The sequence below is a fragment of the Trichosurus vulpecula genome, chromosome 1 (assembly GCF_011100635.1).
Source record: "Trichosurus vulpecula isolate mTriVul1 chromosome 1, mTriVul1.pri, whole genome shotgun sequence".
In the NCBI taxonomy this organism is placed as follows: Eukaryota; Metazoa; Chordata; class Mammalia; order Diprotodontia; family Phalangeridae; genus Trichosurus; species Trichosurus vulpecula.
The window spans coordinates 423,578,670-423,601,418 of record NC_050573.1 but is presented as its reverse complement, the minus strand read 5'-3'; the positions used below and the strand labels follow the sequence as shown (position 1 = coordinate 423,601,418).

Here is a 22,749-nt window from a genome sequence, read left to right as displayed (position 1 = left end):
TCTAATTCTCAATCTGCCTTTTATTGACTTTGTGAACTTGGACATGTTAATCACCGTTACTGAGTTTAATAAATGCTTCTTGATTTGATTGACCAATAGGCTGTTCTATTATAATAATCCCCAGATTTTTCTCTAAAACTAAAATCACATCTTTGAGTGACTTGGATAAAGGCCTATGTAACATGATAATTTATTAACAGGATGAATTCTCTGACTTATAGTAAGACATGAGTGGCTAACGAAGGCTTTCCCACATTTATTATGCTGATTAACTTTTCTCTCCATTATTGAGAATTAACATAAAAAATTAATAGAATATAATACCGTAACCAAACAAACACTATTATCCTTAGATGGCCCTTGTATGGACTGGGCAATGGAGGAATAGTATTCAAAAACTCCTAGAGTCTTTTGCCTTTAGCACATTAGTCCAATTAGTTTATGCTATTGGCTAATTGTCATCTTGGAAAGCAGGGAAAGATTTCCCTAAAGGAGATTACATATAGGGCAAGTGACAGAAAAGAAATTATGGGAACAGTAGTGTGTAGGACATGTTGTAGTACCAGATAAGCAAATGGGAAGTAGGGCATCCTGCATTGGGGTAGAGGAACATGAGATCTCTAGTCTTGAAGCTTTTGGTAGGAACTCTGTCTTGTTTCTCATTCCTAACATCTACTCCTAGGAGAGGGTATAGCAGGTACTTAATAAGTGTTTATTAAATTCAGTTTAATATGACTCTAAAATGAGAGAAATCTACAAGAAACCATAAGCTTGTTTATTTTAGCTAAAATAGCCCCACCTTTCTACTTAAAAAGAAGTACCGAATTCAAGATACCTGGGATCATCATCATCTACTTTGGAATGTTTGTTCTGTGACTGATCAAGGTAGATTGTATGTATAGGGAAGGGAAAATAGCTTTTCACCTTTTACTAGCCGCTCTTGTCTCTTAGTCAACATTCTCCTTTGGGAATTATCATTGGTGAAGTATCTGTCTTCCTGTTTTCCTTCATCAACAGTGAATCTGTTCAGTGTGAACTAAAGAAAACAAAGGATTATTATTATTATTATTATTATCAATGAGTGATGTGTTAAATATTTGGCTGAAAGTTGTAGTGCAGGGCGAATTGATTAACTATTGAGTAAAATAATGTTTGAGGGTTATTTCATCATTCATTCAAGTATTTATTAAGCATCTAAGGCTCCATCTGGGCTGCCAGACAGAAGTAACTGCCCTTGGAAGCATCCTTATAATTTATCTTCCCTCCATCCTTCCCCTGAGAATCACAACTAGCCACATCTCATTGAAGCTGATCAGGTAGGAAAAGTTACAATTGTGGGACTGTCTTTTCCCTTTGCCTTCCCTTTGTTCCTCCCCAGTAAACCCAAGGCTGGCCAAAAGAGCCATATTCCTGGAGCTTAGATGAGCCGGCAGTCACCAGCTAACTACAAGTCTTCTGGTGAGGCTGAGTACTGTAAAGCCTTCTCACCTGCCTTGCCACTGCATCCCACAGTCTTCACAGCCTTCCCATTTGTCCTCCTGCTCTGCCCTTCATTCCTCTGGACCCTACCATTTGCCCCATAGATGAACCCTCAGGACTTTTCTGCCTTCCTACCTGCCTTCCAACTGAATGCTTTTATAAGTTTTCTCCCACCACCTAGAATGTGAGCATCTGAGCTCCTTGAGAGGAGGAACTGTCTCGTTTCCCCTATTTCTATACTAAGCGCTTGGCACAGTTCTTGGCATATAGTAACAATTAGTAAATGTCTTCCCATTCGTTCCCCTAATTTGCACAAAGTACTGCGATATGCCTTGTTATTCTTCTTCTTCTCCTTCCCCCCACTGCCCTGTTACTATGATTTTCTGAAATTAGGCTAGCTATGCTTTGATTTTAGGTGAGTCTAGTTGGCAAAGATATTTTATGGATATTAGAACTAAATAATGTAAACTCTTTGAGGACAAGGTCTTATAATTCCAGTGTATACTCTGTAGTCTATAGAAGTATTCAACAAATATTTGTTGAAATGAATTCAGTTGAAACTTTGTTATTTTTCTTTTAAAAGAATGGCACACAAAGTGTATCTCTCTGCAAGGATTGTTAGGTAGTAGTATTCTTTGTTACAGTAGTTCCTTTTTTCTTGAAGTTGCTAAACATCTTTCCCAGTGGTGTCAAAATCAAACGGAAATGGGGAAAAATAAACTCTACATAAGGATTTCTGCAGGCCACCTATTGACTTAGAAAACCACATATTAACATTATGTTCTATTGTTTTTTTCATTTATTTTGTTAAATATTTCTCAATTATATTTTAATCTCAATGTGGCCACATTGCAGTCCAGACTGTGTATTTGACAGCTTTGGTCTGCATTATGCCTTATGACTTGTGTTTTTTCAGGGGAAAGTTATTTTTCCAAAAGCTTAGGAGAACGGGGGGAAAAATGTCGATAATGTTTTTTCTTTTTCTTGAGTGTCACTGAAGTACAACACATTTTCAGTGTTATCAAAACCACTGTTATTGATTTTCTGAACACATGCATCAGCTGTAAATTTTCCCACTGATGATTTTTGACGACTTCTTTTTGCTAGTCTGATTACTGCTTTCCAAGGGCACATAGCAATGTAAATATTTCTCCTTCTGTTTCAGTTTCGACGTGGACAATGGCACATCTTCGGGACGGAGTCCCTTGGATCCCATGACAAGCCCAGGATCAGGGCTAATTCTCCAGGCTAATTTTGTCCACAGCCAACGCCGGGAGTCCTTCCTGTATCGGTCAGACAGTGACTATGACCTCTCTCCAAAGTCCATGTCAAGGAACTCCTCCATTGCCAGTGATATGTAAGTGTGGGGATGAGTCTTTTACAGTGAAGGACATGAGAACATTGTCAATGATTAGCATGAAATTTTTGCGAGGACCAGGGACCAAATACCACCTGATCAATCTTTGCCATTTGTATCCAACTGAATTCTTTCTTTGGGGAGGGGGGAAATAAATAAGAGTACATTAATGCGGGTAATTAACATCAGCTTCAACTTGAGAATATTCTCAAGAGAATGAGAAATAAAGGACTCTTTGGACATGTGTTGAGCATTTTTGTTTATGAATTGGCATGGGCACCACATTTTTGTGGTGACACTGACAATTTTATCAGATAATATGCATTTTTCTCAAGGAAGATCGCTAGCTGATAAAAGTTTTAAATGCTAACCCCTTTCTTTAAAAAAAAAATGTTTTTCTAGCTCTAGTTATCATCCTATTTCCAGTTGTATCATCTTGCCATGTGGTCATTTTCCTTTATATTTTGAAAAGATGTAAACTTCCCAGTTTGAATAGACGATCTCTCTCACTGTAATTGCTTCTTTAGAGAGCAGCATCATTTGAAAAGTCCCCAACGCCATGGCCTGTATAGCTGCAGCCTTCATTGGTCAAATCACTGAAAAGACTTGAGATAAACATTCTTTACTGACTCTGTGGCCTAGGTTGGTAAAATTAGGTTTTTTAAACATATATTGAAATTCGGAATGCTACGTCATACCGTCTGATAACTAAGTCCTGTAATGTTTTGTTTTTTGGGGGAAACTATTTTTTTTTCCTTACTCCTAATCATCTCAAGTTTACTTTCTAGAATCAATACTAGAAAAATCAGAATTGAAAACCTAGTAATGATCATTTCAATCCAACCAAAACTGATAGTACCATCTACATGTAATAAGTGAATTTATTTTTAGTTTGGTAACTATTACTGACCCTTCCACCCCCACTACAATTCATATTTTTTATGCTATGCATGCCTACTTCCTTCTAGCACCATTACCCTTGCTTTTTATGAGAGAAAGTCTTCGGTAGAGAGCACCCAGGGACACCTTCAGATTGAAAATCACTAATGCATAAAATTATATTTTAAAAATGACTTTGTCAAGTTATATCCCTGGAAGCAATATCCAAATAATAAATGGATGTTTTACAATTAGGAAAAGGGATAGAATTAGACTCGTAATTTCTTTGGTGTAGAGATATCCCAGGTGAGAAATTCCCTCCACCAATGCAGGCAGACACCTGCTTTGCAAGGGTTAGTCTTAAAGAGGTACCTAGAGCAATGAGAGGTTAAGTGACTTGCCCTGGGTCACAGAGCCTGTGCATGTCAGAGGATGAGTTTGATCTCAGGCTTCAAGGCCATCTCTAACCATTATGCAACAATACTTCTTTATTATCTTAAAATTAAGCCCTATAAAACATGAAAGTCTGTTTACTATCATCCCAAAATCAAGTTGGAATTTAGTAACATCCCAGTAGAGTGCCATGGGATGGTTCCGTGATGCTGAGATATAAAACATGTAAATTAGGAACAAACATCTTAATGTGCAGATTCTTCCACAATATGCATGGACTTATGAGCTTGCTGAGATAGCCAATACAAATTGAACATCCTTCTAATCTATTGCACTGCAAAGATTGAGGAATCTATCCTTTTGTTCTTGTTGTCATTCAGTCATTTTAGTCATGTTTGACTCTTTGTGACCTTATTTGGGATTTTCATGGTAGAGATATTGGAGTGATCTGCCATTTCCTTCTCCAGCTCATTTTTACAGATGAGGAAACTGAGACAAACAGAATTAAGTGACCCGGCCAGGGTCACACAGCTAGTAAATACCTGAGGTCATTCAGACACTCAAGGAGGTGAGTCTTCCTGACTCCAGGCCCAGCACTCTATCCACTGTGCCACCCAGCTGCCCCATCTCTCCTTATTCTTTTACAAATGATGAGTAGGTATGAGTTGACCATGGATTTTGAATGGCACATTTCAGTTTAAAGTATTCACTCTGTTTTGTGCTGTGTCTTCATTTCTCTTCAGTTTTTCTTCTTCTTCATTTCCCAGTGGCTCTGGGACTTTTATTTTCAGATGCATAGCTGAAGCTCAGGCACCATGGTGGCCTAGGATTCAGGATTCCTTTTTCAAGACTGGTATCAAATGTGATTGCTGTGTCAGTGTCCTTTCCTCTATACCACATTGCCTAGCTGTTTTCCATCCTGAAGCCAAGTCTATTTATTACGTTTAGTGTCCAGCACAAAAACAAATTTTGAGCGTTTTTTATTTGAATAATTTAAGCATTCTACTGGGAGAGAAAAACAAATAACAATAATGATTGCTTACATCTATATAAAACTTAACAGCGTTCAAGTGCTTTCACGTACAGAAATTAATTTTATCTTGGCAGGAGCACTGAGAGAGAGGCAAGGCAGAAATTATTATCCTTATTTTATAGACAGAGAAACTGAGATTTAGAAAAGTATTGTAAGTGGTTCAGAGTTGTATGGATTCTGGCTCTCTCTTTAATGCTCTGTCCACTGCCTCTTGGAATGTTGTCAGGGAATCATGGTACCAATGACAGTAACAAATGTTCATAGCCGATGTAAATATCTGGTTACCATATTTTTTATCTAATTATCATTTCTTTGTCTCTCTGTTGTTATATTTCATTTTATTCCATTTCTTCTTGTTAGGTTCATCAGATCTGGCTCACATTTCTTATAAGACAAAATGTTTCATAGGAATGAATGCATTAATAATGACCAAAAAACTACAACAACCTTTCTTTAGTAGAAGTTTGTCAGATCAGTAATAAGATGACAACAATAAAATTATGATAAATTTCTTTATTGCTTTTCTTTTTTGCTTTTTCTTTATTTCTTTTTGCTTTTTAGTTTGCAAAACACTTTCAAGTAATATCTCATATATATATATACATATATATACACATCCATCATTAGAATTTATATAAGATATTAAATTTAATTCTGTTCAACAAATATTCATTGAATACTTACTACATGCATGATACTCACTATTTGAACACTGCTATTGCTGCTGTTAACATGGACATGAACACACACACACACACACACACACACACACACCCTACGAAAATCTCCTTGGTAGCTGGGCTGATTTACACCCTCCACCTTAATAGATTTCCTATAGATGCTGAAAACAGTGGGTTAATAATAAGCTCATCTAAGATATGGCACACATCTTGGTGAACAGCTAACAATTGCTTGCTGTTTATAGGTTCTGTTACTTCTTTAGCTTTGTCACCTCATGATCTTCCTACTTGTTTCATATGGGCAAGATAGGTGTCAATCAGTCATTTAATCAACAAACATTTATTAAATGCTTCCTATGTGTCTGGCATTATGCTAATTACTGAGGATACAAAGAAAGACAAAAACATGGTCCTATCCCCAACAACAATATGCAGATAATTATGTATATATGAGATAGACATAAATATAGATGTCTGACACATGTGTATATATACATATGTGTCCATGCAGGCATATACATGTGATATGTGTATGCTCATGCCTATTATATATATTATTCATATATAGTCATTTATATACATTGCTATATTGAGGCTTCTCAACTTTATGAATTTTACATTTTCATGTGACTGTTGTTTCTTGTGCTTATTACTGATGTTATTATTCACTTCCATCTGCATTAATATTGCTTCTGCTGCAACAGGTTTGACACATCGCTTCTTTGGGATAGGAAATCCCCATTGCTTTAGATGATGCTTCCATAGATAAACTATAACAACACTGTGGTTGGTCTTACGACTCTACTGCTGCTCCAGATACATTTCTAGTCTGCCCTAGTTACATCACATTTGGAGGATGGGTAGAGTTGGAGCCACCACGTCTCAAGGAGGATGCTAATGTCTAGAAATGGCTACAGGTACTTGGAGAGGCAGTGTGGTGTGGGAGATAGAGAGCTGACCTTGGCATAACGATGATGTGTGTTCAAGTCCTTCATTTAACACACATTAACTGTGTGATGCTGGGCAAGTCACTCTTGGTACCCCCAGACAAATCTCTAGGATTGTCAATTGTAGACCAGACGACAATCTATTTTGGTAGAGGAAGGTTCCTGACTAGGTGCTCTGTATATTCACAGGCCTGACAAAAGGAAATATTGCATTTGGGAGGGTGACTTAATCTTATCAGATCCTCATTTTCCTCCTCGGTAAAAGACATCAGGGAGTTGTGATAATAAATGAAAGAAATATGTGTGAGAGATCTTGTACATATAAAATCTTAGATAAATGTTCTTATTAATATTCCCCATAAGCACTTGAATATAGCAGTCACTCAAGAGAGATTAGTGGAATGAATTAGTAAATAATTAAACATATGTGACCATGAAAACTTGGTGGTATATAAGCTGTGATATTTATTAAGGACATATGAATATTTTTATAAATACTTAAATAATTAACAGGTTCAATTATAACTGCTACCATATTTTAAACAATTTTTTCCTGGCAATTCAATTCATCATAAGTAATTTCCGGCCATACCCAAGAGCAAAAATGGTTTTAATCCCCATTTAACAAATATCTGAAGTAGTTAATAGTCTGTGGTTGTAAGACAGAGGAGGAGGAGGAATGAGAGGAGGAGGAGAAAAGAGGAGTATGATTAGAAGTAAGGTCGATAAATATTGTACAGTGGAGTTAACTTTCATATCTGCTATATTTTATTTCATCCTCATTTTATTTGTGGGGAAACTGAGATGCACAATGATTCTCCGTCTCTTCAATTGAAAACAACAACTACAACAACTTAGAGAATTTCCATAAAAGACTAAAAATGGGTAAATATGAATGCGACCCTGTGAAGTGGTGACGTATATTGGAATTCATACTGATGTAAAATAAAGTCATTGGTTCTATCACAATGGAAATGTGCAGTGCAAATTCAAATGTGAGCAAATTCAAGTTCAAAAATAATTCATTGGATTCGTTATTTACATTAATTGGGACCTAGCTATAGTTTCACAGAAACCTCCTTGCCCTGGAAGTTCACTCCAGCCCTGGGTTTCTCACACTGAAAGGATACTTTGCTCCTGTGACATCTTACTCTGATTAGCCAGTATCTCCCCAATCTACATTTTAAGAAGAGCACCCAGGAAAGCCATGTCTTCATTCCTTTCTAAGCTCCACCCTCGACACTCTAGACTTTCTCTATCATCCTTCTAACCCCTTTTCAGCTACCTTTTATGTGTTCTCCTCTCCCATTAGAATGTAACCTCCTTGAAGGCAGGGACTGTCTTTCTTTCTGCTTGCAGTTGTGTTCCCAGAACTTATCACAGTGCTTGGTACTTGAATAAATGCTTGTTGACTTGAATCAGTTTATTAATTGAGAAAATATGTGATGACTTAAACCTACTATGGACTCAGTAATGCTTTTAAATGAATACAAATTTTATTAATTATAACATCTACTCTGTCTACAAAAAGCATGTTTATTCCTCTGTAGATTCACATATGAATTTGTGGCCCCCTTGCAATATTTCCATGGTTTCTGAGTGGGCTACACCCATTGTAGTCACCACCCTAACCTCCCTAACAACTCATTGACCAGTTCAGGAACGGAAGCTTGGAATTCTTATTCCAAAATTCTCAGTTGGAGATGTAAATCTGGGAACAGAAGGAAGATTGTACCTTTGCCAAGAAAATTAAATATAATTTCTTTAATGCGCAGAAAAATACCATTTTCCATGTATAATCCTCTCTAGTTTTCAGAAGCAGTTTTTCTATAATGCCCTATAATTTAGCTTTTCCACCAAAGCTTTAGCAAGATCCATTTAAAGCTTGTTGTGGGATAGTCAATAAATGTTAAGTTCAGTACTTCTCCACTTTTACCGTTTCCAAAAATTTTAGGACTGGCCCTGTAAGCTTTTGTAACAAAACATCCAAAATAATTGGTGACACTAATGTCTTTATTAATATTTTTGCCCAAATTATTTAGAAATAGCTAAAACTCATTTTAGTTTCATTTTAATTGTAAAAAAAATAGTTATTTAAAATGTAAAATGACTGCTTGTAACATTAAAAGAAAATAAAGAAGCAGGTTTGTGAACCATTTTCAGTGTCTAACACAGGTATTTCATTAGAAGAATCCTACTAATTGTAAGTTCTATAGTTTCAAGCAAAAAAGGAGGTTAATGGTTACCCCGGCATATTTCATAGAGACTTGAATACAAGGAGCAATACAATTGTATTAAAAATAAAGAAAAGGAAGTCTGAGGAAATATTAATTTCTAGTATGAATACATTAAGAGCCTGAAATTGAGAGGACAATTTTGAGCTATTATAAATAATAGCAAACATTTTATAAAAACTAGGACAGTTAGACAACTGACTGGTTCCCCATGATTTCATGGAAATCCTAGCATAGAAGGTCATGGGTAATTATAGAATTTTATGTGGCTTTTTTCCTTTTAGTGATTTCTCAAGTATTTTTGGAAATTATTCCTACAGTTATATGAGATTCCTGCTGCTGCTGCATTTCACCCTGACAAAACCAACTGTATATGTATGTATGCAAATGCAACGTATACAAGGGTACTTCATGTAGTTAAAAATAAATGGAGATATTCACTACAGGGTGAATAAGAAATTATGCAAGAGATTTAAGCAGCAGGATTCCCTCTATAAATTGATTTAATAACCCCATAGTACTTTTCAGCCCTTTAAGCTCTGAAAATCCTTAGAACAACTTCTGAAAACTATTTTTTCTCCATTCTACCACCAGCCCATTGATTTATTTTTAAAGAAACATTTCTCATTTTCTTTACCCTGAAATTATCCAAGTACTATTGAGTTAGATTGAACTGTTATTTTTAAAAGCATGTGATCTAGCAAAATTAATTCATAGGTTGTATTCATTAAAAATATGAAATTGGGTGTTCCAGATCCTTGGGTAGAGTAGGAATGATTGGATTAAGGGGCTTGGTTCAGCAATTGCAAAAAGGCTGAACAAAGGTGAGTCTTCGTTTCTTTAAGGGCTGAGTCATATTTCCTTCAGAAGAGTACTTTTGTCATAAAGATTAGAAGCCACTAGGTTCGATGTAGTCAAGTTTCAGATAGGTTATAAACAGAATCAAGATTGTTATTAAAAAAAAAACAACTCAGAATTGGCAGAAATGTGTTCTTATAGAAAGTGTTATAAAATTGTTAATAATCTAAATAGACTAGCTGTTGTCTTAGTCTTTTGTGGATGCTATTTTCTCTAGAAGAGTTTGCCTTTCCTCTTATTGCTATAGGTTGATTCAGAAATTCATAATCTTCTTAGTGTTTGGACCATTTGGAAAGGATCTTTCCTTACTCAGTTTCCCAACTACTTTGTTTGATCCTTCTAAGTTTTCTAACTTCTTTGTAGCTTTCTGTGTATACATCTCATCTCTTACTAGGTTGTCAATTCCTTGAGGGCAGGAACTTTTATCATTTTTCATGGTTGTGGGCTCTGAAGATATGGGGCATTAAATAAATGAATGCTGAATTTGTTGAAGATAAAGTTGGTCCCAAAATCACCAAAATGTAGTCAGGAAGAAATCTAGATTGCCCTTCTTCCTTACTTATATTTTCATAGGGTTATATGCAACCAAGGAAAGGAATAATACCACCCACCACAACAGGGATGTGTCTTATGCTAGATTATTAGATTAAGGAAGAAAAATTAGGCAAGAGAGTACCCACCTTCCTTCTATTTCTTCCTTCCCATCCCACCTTCCTCCTCTTAACCTCAGTAAACTTGGTCAATTTCTGCTTGGTTCTCATGTAGAACAAAAGTTCGTTTAGGGCAAGATCCATTAGTTTTGTCTTTGTATACCCAGTATCTATCACATTATATTACATGGAGTAGGCATTTAAATAATTAGCAGTTTGTATTTGAATCTCATTGGGTTGGATTACTTAGTTCCAGGATCATTCTGGGCCATCTATCTTTCAGGCCAAGAAAATTCCCATGATTTCCGGCCAATGGGCAGAGCAGGACATCATTACTTACTTCATAGGTTTGTTGTGAAAGTAGTGCTTTGTAAACCTTAAAGCAGGATAGAAATGTGAGTTGTTATCATTATCATAAATATTATTCACTTCTCCTTGTATCTTTGGACTTTTTCTTGTGGACAACCACCTGAAGACTAAAATAACCCATAGGCGCACAGCTCTTCAGAATTTACTCCCTGAGTACATTTTGTTCTGACCCAAGCAAAGTCCCTCCATGATATTTAGGAAAAGAGGGAATGGCACTTATGAAACTGGATAGCAGAAATACCAAGCTATAGCCTTTAAAAAGCCTAGCTCAGGTGCTATCTCTTTGCTGAAGCCCACTACGATTTCTCTCAACCAAAAGTGATCTGTCTCTCAGATGTCTTGTAGTGATTTGCCAACAAATTTATTTTTTAAATTTAATGCATTTATGCCTTTGTCCACAAAGAGTAGGTTTCACTTATCCTTATACCTCTCCAGTATTTGGCACAATACCTAATTCATAATACATATTTAATAAACATTTATTGCCTTGAATTGAAATGAAAGCAATTGAAGTGTTTGTGGTCTAGATCAAGTATCCAGAAATGATTTAGGAGACAGACAACCTAGTCTCATGACATTTTGGATATCTAATTGCACTAGTAGTATGGAGTAGAAGGGAAAAAAGGAACACATTTGAAGAATGATATCATTAGGGGGAGCATTGGTACAATGAAAAGAGCTCTGGCTTTGGAGTCAGAGGATCTGCGTCCGGATTTCACCTCTGACATTTCCTGGGTGACTCTGGATAAGACAATCTCATGTAGCTTCATTTTCCTTCTCCACAAAATGGGGCAGTGAGGTCACTTTAAGCTCTAGAGCTCTGGTCTTATATTGAATCAAAAAGCATTGTCCTCATTATTTTGTTCCTAGCCCTGAAAAAGAAAATATGTTTGTCTATATATATGTACTTATATATGCCATATATGCCACTCTGTGTGTGTGTGTGTGTGTGTGTGTGTGTGTGTGGTATAGTAGGAAAAGCCCTGGATCTGGAAATATAAGATCTGGGTTCATATTGCTGATCAAAACAACAAACATTTATTAAGAACCTACCCATAAATATACACATCAACATAATTGATATGACAATGGATATGGAGATAATAACATTCAATAAGTATTATTATTGCTATAATAAATTTAAATAATAGATAGAGGTATAGTAATAGATATAAAATGCTTGGCAAAATTTAAAAGTCAGATGTGCCAGATTCCATGCTAAGCATTGGGGATGCAAAGAAAGACAAAACTATTCCTTACTTTCAAGGAGCTCACTATCTAATGGAAGAGACAACCTGAAAACAGTAACGTGTTACATATTTACAAGACAAATTGGATGTAATCTCAGAGGAAAGACAGGTCCAGGAAAAGCTTCTTGCAGAAAATGAGACTTTAGGTGAGACTTGCAGGAAGCCAGGAAGCCGAGTTGAGGAAGGAGAGAGTTCCAAGCATGGAGGAGAGATGATTGAAAATCCCCATAGTAAGGAGCCTTTTTCAAGTAGCTGCAATGAGGCCAGTGTCATTAGTTTGTAGAATATGTGGATAAAAGAGAGTTATTTGAAAACTCAAAAGATAGAAAGAGGCCTTCCTTCAGGTTATGAAAGGTTTTAAAAGCCAAACAGAGAATTTTATATTTGATCATGGCCGTGATAGGGAGCCATTGGAATTTATCAAATGAGGGGTAACGTGGTCACTCATGAGCTTTAGGGAGATTGATTTAACAGTTGAGTGAATCATGGACTGAAGGGATAGAGATTTGAGGTAGGGAGACCAAACAGTAATAATGGGGGCATGTATGGGAGTAGTAGTAGTGTCAAAGGAGATTGGTTGAAGGAATATCACAAAGGTAAGAAAAGCAGGATCTGGCAATGGATTAGTGATGGGTGGGGGGTGAAAGACACTGAGAAGTGGAGGATGATACCTAGTTTGTCAGCCTAGGTGACTGGAAAGTTGGTGGTGCTCATGACAGGAACAGGAAAATTAGGAAGAGGAGAAGGCTTAAAGGGAAAAATAATAAGTTTACTTTTAGACAGGCTGAATTTCAGACGACTAAGGGATATCCTGTTGGAAACGTCTAATAGACAGTTGGATATGCAAGACTGGAGGCTAAGAGAGACGTTATGGTTGAACAAATAGACCTAAGCATCATCAGCACAGAAGAGAAGAAATACCAGGACAGTCTTGAGGGATAACTCTCGAAAGCTGCCATGACCTGGATGAAGATTCAGCAAAGGAAACAGAGAAGGAGAAATTAGACAGGAGGTGAACCAGTAGAGAGGGGTATCAAAAAAAATTTAGAGAGAACAGAGTATTGAGGAGAAAGGGCAATCAACAGTGCCAGAGGCTGCAGAGAGGTCAGAAAAGATGAGGGCTGATAAAAAAGGTTGTTAGGTTTGGTGATACTTTAGGAGAGAGCAGTTTCAGTTGAATAATGAATTTGGAAACCAGAAAGCAGGAGAGTTAAGAGTTAAGCAAGAAAGAGTTAAGCAACGAGTGAGAAGAAAGGAAATGGAGGTATCGATTAGCAGTGTCAAGGGGCTTAACTGTGAAAGGGAGGACAGAGATAGGATGATAGCTAGTGGAGTTGGACAGATCAAGGAAGGGGTTTTTGAGGATGAGGAAGACTTGTTGGGTTTGTAGGTAGTAGGGAAGCAATCAATAGACTGGGAGAGATTGAAGATAAGAGAGAGAGAGGGTTACCATGTTATTCCTTGTGCAACCATAGGCAAGTCTCTCTGGACCTTAATCTCATCGATAAAATGAGAGGATTGGTTGGGATAATCTACAAGGTCCCTTCTAGTACTAATTCCCAAATCCCATAATCCTTTAGTTATGTCCTACTGTTCACTCATTTTCAATGACAAAGTAGTCACAGTCAGAGATGGTAGCTAAAAAAAGTCTTAACTAATCTAATGGGAATATATCTACTGGCTTGTCAGGACTGCCCCTCCTGACAGTGCCAGGTTTTCCCCTGTGATGTGAGGTCTAAAGAATTAAGCTCAAAATAGTTAGGGCTGATGATTAACTGGAGGATTAATCACATAGGAGAGAGAACTCCTATGTGTCTTTCTTTTTTTTAAGCGAAATGAGAGGAGTAAGAAAATGTGAATTGTTGATCCAGCTCTGCCCCAGAATTGGCTGAAATGAATCATGTACATTTTCTAATTTCTTTCTCTGCAAAATGAGTCAAAAACAGTCTTTCTCCTGCCTCCTGGAGAGTAGAAAGTATTTTGAAGCCTGAAAAGCACTTGCACAAGAAAGAAAAAATAATACCTGATTAGAGGGCATTCTCCATTTGCCATTCCTTTGATAAGACTCTTGGGAGTCTGAAAGGTCTCACGCCAAGAAAGTTTGATTGGTATTTAATCTGTTTTTTTTTTTTTTTTATTTCTTGATTTCATGACATTCTTTTCATCACTTCAATATTTTTATACTTTACTTGTCCACCTGATACCTTATTTTTATCAGTTCCCTCTTTGAGGGAGCTTCACTGCTCCCCACCCCCCACTAAACACTTCTGTGATCCGTCTCATATCACCTAATAGTAAAGATAAGGGTTTGAAACAGACAGTTGTGTAGCGACGCGATTATAAAACTTTTATCCAAACCATCAACCACCCTCCAATTTGATCCATGAGTTTTTTTAAAAGGTCTCAATTTAAATCATTTTAAAATAAATCCATTTATATACTAATCTAAATAATGTAGAATCCCTGCCCGAAAGTAAGCAGACTAGAATTGTAGCAGTGTCTAGAAAAATGCCTGGTTTTTCTGTCCTTGTCTTTCTCTGCCCAAGAATATGTCTATACCGTAGCCACTCCCCCTCCTCCTATTCTTCCACTCTCTGCTCCATCTCTGCAACACTTCCCCCACTACCCCCAGCCCCAAATACCTATTTCTTGGTCTTTGGGGAATGGAAGCTTCTATGGTAGAAAATTCTAGCTTTCAATCAGATTAGCTTGAAAGGATCCTACACTTAACTAGAAAATACTTGTGCTGTTTTGCTCCCTGAGCTGCCCTGATCCAGTTGGAGGGAAGACAGGATTCAGGAGGAGTATTCCTTTGAGTTTAGTGTAACTATGTGCATCCACCTACAGGGGTGGGAACCTGTGGCCTGGAGGCTACATGTGGCCTTCTAGGTCCTTGGGTGTGGCCTTTGAACTGAGTCCCCATTTTACTGAACAAATCCTTTTATTAAGGGGATTTGTTCTGTGAAGTTGGGACTCAGTCAAAGGGCCAGACTTGAGGACCTAGAGGTCCACGTATAGCCTTGAGGCTGCAGGTTCCCACCTTTGTGACCTAGAACCTCCTACAAGGCCCTCAGGGACTTCCATTTCCTCCTATGGCTTACAGACCACTGTACCTCAAGCTCTCAGACAGCTTTGTGGTATCCCTTCCCTAACCTTCTCATTATCACCCTTGGGGTTTCAGTCTCTGCTCCATTCTGAAATGTGGTCAGGCTGTCGCAATCCCTCATTTTCACCATCCCTATATCCTCCTTTATATTCCCTTGGGTGTCTCTAGCGAAGCCATGTGACCTTCCCTTAGGTTCACCAAATACCTGCCCTCTCTACTTCCTGTGTAAAGCTCCCCTATGTCGCTGCAGAGAATTCTGTTAGATAGATTGATAGGGCAAGGAAGAGAGAAGTAATTTGGCCTGATTGTAATAAAAGCAAACAAACAAAATTATCCCTGGGAGCCATTTGTAAGAGGGGGAAAAATCTAGAGACCTGATTTCAAAGAAAGTGGCTGGAAAAGTAACTAAGAAAGAGTTCCTAATGGTAATCGTGTGCTCCAATGGCTGAATTAAAAGGCTTCCCCAAAACTTGATTGTTTTGTGCCTGTGTGTAGCAAGTGTCCAAGATCTTTATTTCCCATTGAAATGGAAACATATGAAATTAAATTTATAGAGACGGTGGTGTGTAAGTCTACTTTGTCTTGCTCTGTCCCGTTCTCCTGTTCCCTCTAATTCTTCTATAAAAGAAGTTAGAGAAGCTAAGCTAATACATAACTAAATAAAAATCCATCTTGCATTATATCTTGATGGTGGCGGTTTCTGGGAAATATTCTGAGAGAAAGCATAATTTCAATTTCTGTGAGTAGGCATAACATTATAGAATCATAGTTTTGTAGAGCCTGAAGGGAATGCAGAGGTTATGTCATGCCTCTAGCCAAAGTATGAATCTTGTACACAGTCCAGTGTCTCACTCAGTTCCTAGTACACAGTAGGCACTTAATGCTTATTAGTTAATTGATCAAAAATACTTGACAAGTGGTCATCCAGTCCTCTGACACTAGAAGACTTCTACAGATGGAGAACTCATTATCTACCATAGCACTTCATTTCATTTTTTGGACAATTCAGAAAACATGTGAGATAGTGAAAATAAAATCAAATTTGTGGACAGAAGATTTGTGTCTTTTTAATCCCTGCTCTGCTATTTAGGGAACTATGTGACTTTAGTTTCCTCTACTGTGAAATGCAAGAGTAGGAAAAGAGAATGTCAAAGATCCTTCTAAATCTAAATCCTTTGATCTCATTGTTAGGAAGCTTTTCCTTAAGTAGAGATGAAATCTTTTGCCATTCGTCCTCTGAAGTTTGAAACCTAACAAAACAAATCTAAAATTCTTTTCAGTATCATCCCTGTCAAAGCCTCTCTAAGTCTTTTAATCTCCTGGATAAACAACCACAGTTTCTTCTTTAATCTTTGTCTGGCTTGGTTTTAAATTCCTTGCTGTACTGACCAACTGCCCTTCTTTGGACACACCCCAGTTTGTCATTGTTCCCTCTAAAATGTGGCTACCTGAACTTAAAACAATGCTCCAGATGTGGCCTCACCAGGGCATAGTAGACAAGTACCATCATCTTCCCAGTCTGGAACAATATATGTTTATTGATTCACCTAGGTTCCCTTTTTCTTTTGGCTCCCTCAATCATATGACTTACTCATATTGACCTTATAGTCTACTGTCGCCCAGAGGTATTTTTCACATGAACTGTTTTCTTGACAAGGGCGAGTCCCCTGGATCATTCCAAGAAGGACCTAATGCCCTAAGAAACTGATGTTGTCAATTAGGATGGAATTCTCAGGACCACGTTCTCTTTGCACCCCTCCTACGTTTATGCTTCCATGGAAGTGGTGTAATTGGAGTTCTCTACCATTTGTACATCTGTGGCAGTTCCTTCCTACTACTGGAGTCATTACTGTGCTCTGGGATGTCATTCACACATTCTTCTGCTTCTAAACAAAATATTGAATGTTTTAAGGACAATTCTGACTTTTTGGAATCATGGAATGTGTTATTTATGCAAATCACATATCTGCCTGTTTTGATGTAGCTTCTCTTCGCTCCCTATACATAGGACTATCATAAGGTTGTATATCTAGAGATGGAAAGCACCTTGAAGGCTTTATAGTCCAATCTCCTCATTTCACAAATAAGGAAACTCACACCCAACAAGGCTAAATGAACTCAATGGTTCTGCACAGAAAGCAAATGTCAAAGGTAGTATTTGAACCCAGTTCTTTGGACTCCAGAGCTTATCTTCTCTTCTGTCCAGTTTCTTTAAAAGGTTTTTGTTTTTACAGATCATTTACTTGTTGACTTTGGGGCCAAAATTTTACTCAGCATATTCTTAACATCAAAGTGAATTTTTAAAAAAATCTTTTGTACTTTTAAAAAGATCTACTAAAGAAAATTCTGGGGCAGCTAGGTGGTGCAATGGATAGAGTTTGGAGCCTGGAGTCAGGAAGACTTATCTTTCTGAGTTCAAATCTGGTCTCAGACCCTTACTAGCTGTGTGACTCTGGGCAAGTCACCTGACCCTGTTTGTCTCAGTTTCCTCATCTGTAAAAATAAGGTAGAAAAGGAAATAGCAAACGACTCCAGCATGTTTGCCAAGAAAATCTCAAATTGGATAACAGAGTCGGATACAGCCAAAACAACTAAGAACTAAGAGAAAATTCACAATACTATAGCCGTGATAGTGCACTGGATTTGAAGTCAGAAGACCTGGATTTGGACAGTAGATTTATAATTAGAAAAGTTTTTGTCAGTCATCTAACCTAGCCTCTTCATTGAACAGGAAAGAGAACTGAGACACAGAGCAGTAAAAGTCACTTGTCCAATGTCGCACAATTGGAAAGTAGTTAGAACTGAAATGCAAGCCATACAATTCCAAATTTCAATGTTCTTTCTTCTTTATTGTTCTTTATCTGAACCATTCAAAAGTGAAATATGCTGTTTTCTGCCAAAACTGGAGGGCTTAGAGATGAGGAGGAAGAGCACTGTGGTCCCTGGAGGACTTCAGATAGAGGACTGCCTGATTGCTTGTTCAGCATCTTGGACACAGGATTCATACTTAGGTGTTAGACAAGATGACCTCGGAGTTTGCTTCCAATTCTGCAAGAAGGAGTTGGCATGATTCTGTGACTTGATTCCTATGGACAGATGAGGGGCCTGAAACTCATAAAGGTTAAGCAACTTGGCTGAGATCAAAGAGCTGGTAAATGACAGAGATAAGATTTAAAACCAAGGACTTTTATTAATGTGGTATTCTTTCATCTCTACAAAATTACTAAATATAAGAGAAACTTAACAGATGTGGAAACCAGATTACAGCAAAAAGCCACTACTGGAATATGAGCTTTAGAGCTATTCTAGACACATAATGCAATCAGCTTTATGGTGTACTCTATGGTTGGTCTCACATCTGAATAAAGGACAAACAAAGAGCTACCCAGTTGTTCCATCTCTATTTCTGGTTTTCTGTTTAGCAGGCTTTAGATCACCTTTTCCCTAGTTGTTATTGGGTTTCAGGGACTTTCCTGACCATGGGTCAGAAGTAACATGCTTCAATGAGTCCCAAGCCACCCTCTCTAAGGCACTGACTCCTGTAGTCCCCTCCCTTGGAGACAAACAAATAAAAGCATAACAGGACAGAATAGATCCATTGTAGGGAAGAGGAAGCAGTTCTTGTGGTTTAGTTAATAGCACTGTTTTCTAGTAAGGCCAGGAAAGATTCTCTGATAAGGAATGAGATCCTAGGTCTGAGGTCTCTTTGGGCAGCTCCTTCCCCTCCCAGATACAAAAGAAGCTAAACCTTGCTTGGCACGGTGTCTGGCACATAATAGGTGCTTAATAAATGCTTATTGGCTGACTAACACAGCTTCATTGAAGCTGCCTGCCCAGAAATTTATGACTTTTTTTCTTTTGTACTTAGCTAAGTCAAACTAAACGAGGTTTTTGTGTTTTTAGAATTCACATTTAAACTTTTTGCATGTGACTGGCAGTGAAGATGAGTGCATTTGCCAGAACATTTGCCTTCTAATTTATGCTCTAAAGTTCCCAAAGTGATTTTTAAAAAGTCAACTTGCCTAGAATTATAGCAAATATGTTATTGATAACATGTTCACTTTTTTAATGCTCACTTCTCTTTTCCTGTGCACATATATTTCCGGACTTCAGTCTGCAATGTTCCCAGTATTGCTAGCAGACTTTTACAAAGCTAGATGAAAGCTTCCCTCCAACCCCCTTTATTGAGATACAGTTCTCTTAATCTTCTACTCACTTTTGTTTTTATTTCTAAATGTGAAAAAAATCACTTCCAATTCAATTTATTTACTGAAATACTTTTTTTCCTTTCTAGTTGTACTGGTTCTATCTCTTCCCATTTTACAGACATACATGGCTGTCTCCTCACTATGGGGGACACTGGATGTTTCAAATGCTTGAGAAATTCATTTTTAAAGTGAGGCTAAGAATGTAGAAGTATTATCCCTTAGCCTTCACAGGAAAAGGGCCATGGGATGAAGTTCTAAGTTTATAATTTCATCTATTTGCAAAGCACATCTTATCTTCTCCTTTGTTGATCTCTGATAGATGCTCTTGGGCTTGGGGTGGGAGGAAGGAAGGAGTCCAGTGATTGATTTTACTCAGCCAGTTGGCAAGTATTTGGAGGACATTGGCACTTGATTGTAGGTCCTGGTGCACCTTTGGGTGAATCAAGGAGATGGAATATCTTAACTGTGATCCAAAACTACACTTGTTCAGTACATCGAGTGTCTTGATGATTCACCTGGGCAAAATTGCTTTAGTGATCATTGAAGAATTGTTATATCTCCACTCTTTCTAAACCTCTTCATTATTTCCATCATTTCATCCCCTCTCTACTCTCCTGGACCACTGTCTCTGCTTTAACTTTTGTCCCCTCATAGTTATATAGTTAAACAGTTCAACTGTGTTCTGTCTTCTCCCTGACATCTCTTGTTCTAAGTATTATCAGTACTTAAGCCTTGCCAAACTCCAGCCCTGATATACACCCATCATATACCTTCTCTGCCTTACTCCTATGCTGCACACGTCCATGAAATAGGTGCTTCATAAACCCTTAATCCATTCAAGTAGAGTAGGAATTTGCCCCTAGAACATACAGAGTACTTTCAGATGCTTCTCAGTAACATTAGTCTTTCTGCCCTCCTCCCTTCAATATTCTCTGTCCATAGGTCTTAGCTTCTCCTTGGCCACCAAAATTGTGTAACATTAATGCCCCTGTGAGGAATCTTTTCTGATCCCTTTGTTGGAGGAACTAAACCCTAGCCATTATGACATTCTTTCTGAAGGACAAGATTAAGTAATTTTACCTCCATCAAATGTATGCACATACACATCCTACATTGAGTAGAATTGGAAAAGATATCAGTGGTCCCTGCCTTGTGCAACCCAAATCCTCAGTATAATGTCTTTTATAAGTGGTCACCCATCCACTTCTTGAAGCTCTCCTGTGAGCAAGACCCCCCATCCAAGCTTCCAAGGCAGCCTATCCCACTTTTGGAAGAGCTGAATTGTGAAGTTATTTCTGACATCTAGCCTAAATCTTCATCTTTGCAACTTCATTTCATTTTTCCTGATTTCATCCTCCTCTCTTCCTTCAAACAAAACAAGCTTATTCCCTATTCATAGAATAATAGCCATCAAGTTCACGTCCTCCTCATTTTATAAATGACGTAAGGGGGTCCCACAGCAATTAAGTGATTTTCCTAAAGTCACAAAGTTAGTAATTAGCAGAGGTAGAATTTGAATCAAGGTCCTCTGACTCCCAGGTCCATTATTTTTTCCACCTTATGACAACTCATCAAAAAATCAAAGACAGCTACATGTCCTTGAGTTGTAAATGGAAGAAAGACTCACAGGTTTTCCTTGCTAACATGGATAAAGGAATTGGTAGAATTGGCTTTATTGTGCATCCTCAAAACAACAGAACATTGCTTCATGAAATACTTGGTCATCTTGTATTACAATACAAATGATAAATATTTTCCAAAAAGAAAAATTAATAAGGAAATAATTGTGATCTTTGCACCACCATCCATTGCAGGAAAATGAGGAGATAGAAAAATTCTATCAAAAATGCAGTAAGGGGCTGAATGAAACCATATTTTTCAATGCTTGGTAATTTCTGTGCAGAAGGGAGGGTGGATAAAAACACATTAGCAAATATAGAGAAAGAAAGAAGAGAAGTTAAAGGCTTATAGACTATAAAAAGCCTTGTATCCGCGTTATGAATACTTTAAGAAGAGGGTCAGGAGGCACTAGACATAGTGAGCACTAAATAATATCACAAAAAAGGAAATTGATTGTCTTCTAACTGGCAAGAAATGACTGGTTATTAATGAGTCCTTTCTGAATAAGCTGTCTATATACAGTCCCAGAGACTATCAACTTTCCTAAGAAAAATTAAGTCAATATAAATCTGTTGCCATAATGAGAAGGCCAAAAAAGCCCAGAAAGCACCTCTGCCAGCAAACTCTTGAATTTACTGCCAAGTAGAGATCTGCAGCAGCCAAGAGCAATACCAGTTTAAAATATAAACCCATTTGTAAAAATCTTGCCAAAGAGGGTGGTAGAAAAAAAATTAGCAGCATCTCTGTATAAAACAGTGAGAGGTATTAGAAGGAAAAATGAGTTTATAAAAATTTTGTCAAACTAGATCATCCCAAGAGAATTTAAGCATGATACAGGAAGGAGGCCAACAAACAGATGAAAAAAGGAAAAGATCCACAAAAACCTTTAAAAGATTTTTCTCTGCCAATGGCAGTGGAGCTACCACTTATGGACCCTAACACCTTAGCCCTTGATGTATTGCATAAATAAATAGAAATGACACTGAAAAAAAGGCTTGAAGAATAACAGTTAAGTTAGACCAAGTACACACAAAAGAAATCCATTTTGCAGGTGACACAAATCTGAGAGCATCAAGGTATGAAATCTCCAGATACCTGTAAAAATTAATGACAGAGGTACCTTTGTTATCTGCCTCTGATTGCTGATATTAAGTGAGGCACGCGACAGGGAAACTTACGCTCCCCAAAGTCATGTTGTGTCATGGAGGAGGTCCTCCAGATGCTTTTGTGTGTTATATTGCATTAATAACAATGCTTGGCCTAAGCCCAGACTTCAAAGAACCTCCTATAAAAGGTCTATAATCACTTCACCCCAGAATGAGTCCCACAGTTGAGTGGATTAACTCTCTTCCATTCCCCTCCCCATTTGGGATGGGTGGGCTGGGTCTTAGGAGGTTGGGTCTGGAAGGTCACTACTTTTGGTGAGGAAAGATGGGCGACAACAGAGCAAATGACAAAATATGGCAGGCCCTGGTGTCCGTGTAGATACCTGGATGGAATGAAGCCCAGGCTGGAGCCAGCTCAACGTGGTGTGCTGATATCATCTTGTCCCACTCCCTCATCTTACAGATGGAGAAACTGAGGTAAAGTTAGAGAGAATGGCTTCTATAAAGTCACTAATATGCATCAAAATAATTTGTCTCTTTTAGAATATGCATTCAAAACTACATTTTCATTTTGAAGATA

General features: G+C 37.7%; 1 protein-coding gene across 3 annotated transcripts in view; it reads left to right on the top strand.

Annotated features, from left to right (window-relative positions):
* PDE4D (phosphodiesterase 4D) overlaps positions 1-22,749 on the top strand; it is a 928,932-nt gene that overhangs the window by 659,496 nt on the left and 246,687 nt on the right. For all 3 annotated transcript variants that reach the window (XM_036761379.1, XM_036761396.1, XM_036761389.1), the window contains exon 2: positions 2,645-2,836. In XM_036761379.1, the coding sequence (XP_036617274.1) occupies positions 2,645-2,836 (192 nt within the window). The remainder of the gene's footprint in view (positions 1-2,644; positions 2,837-22,749) is intronic.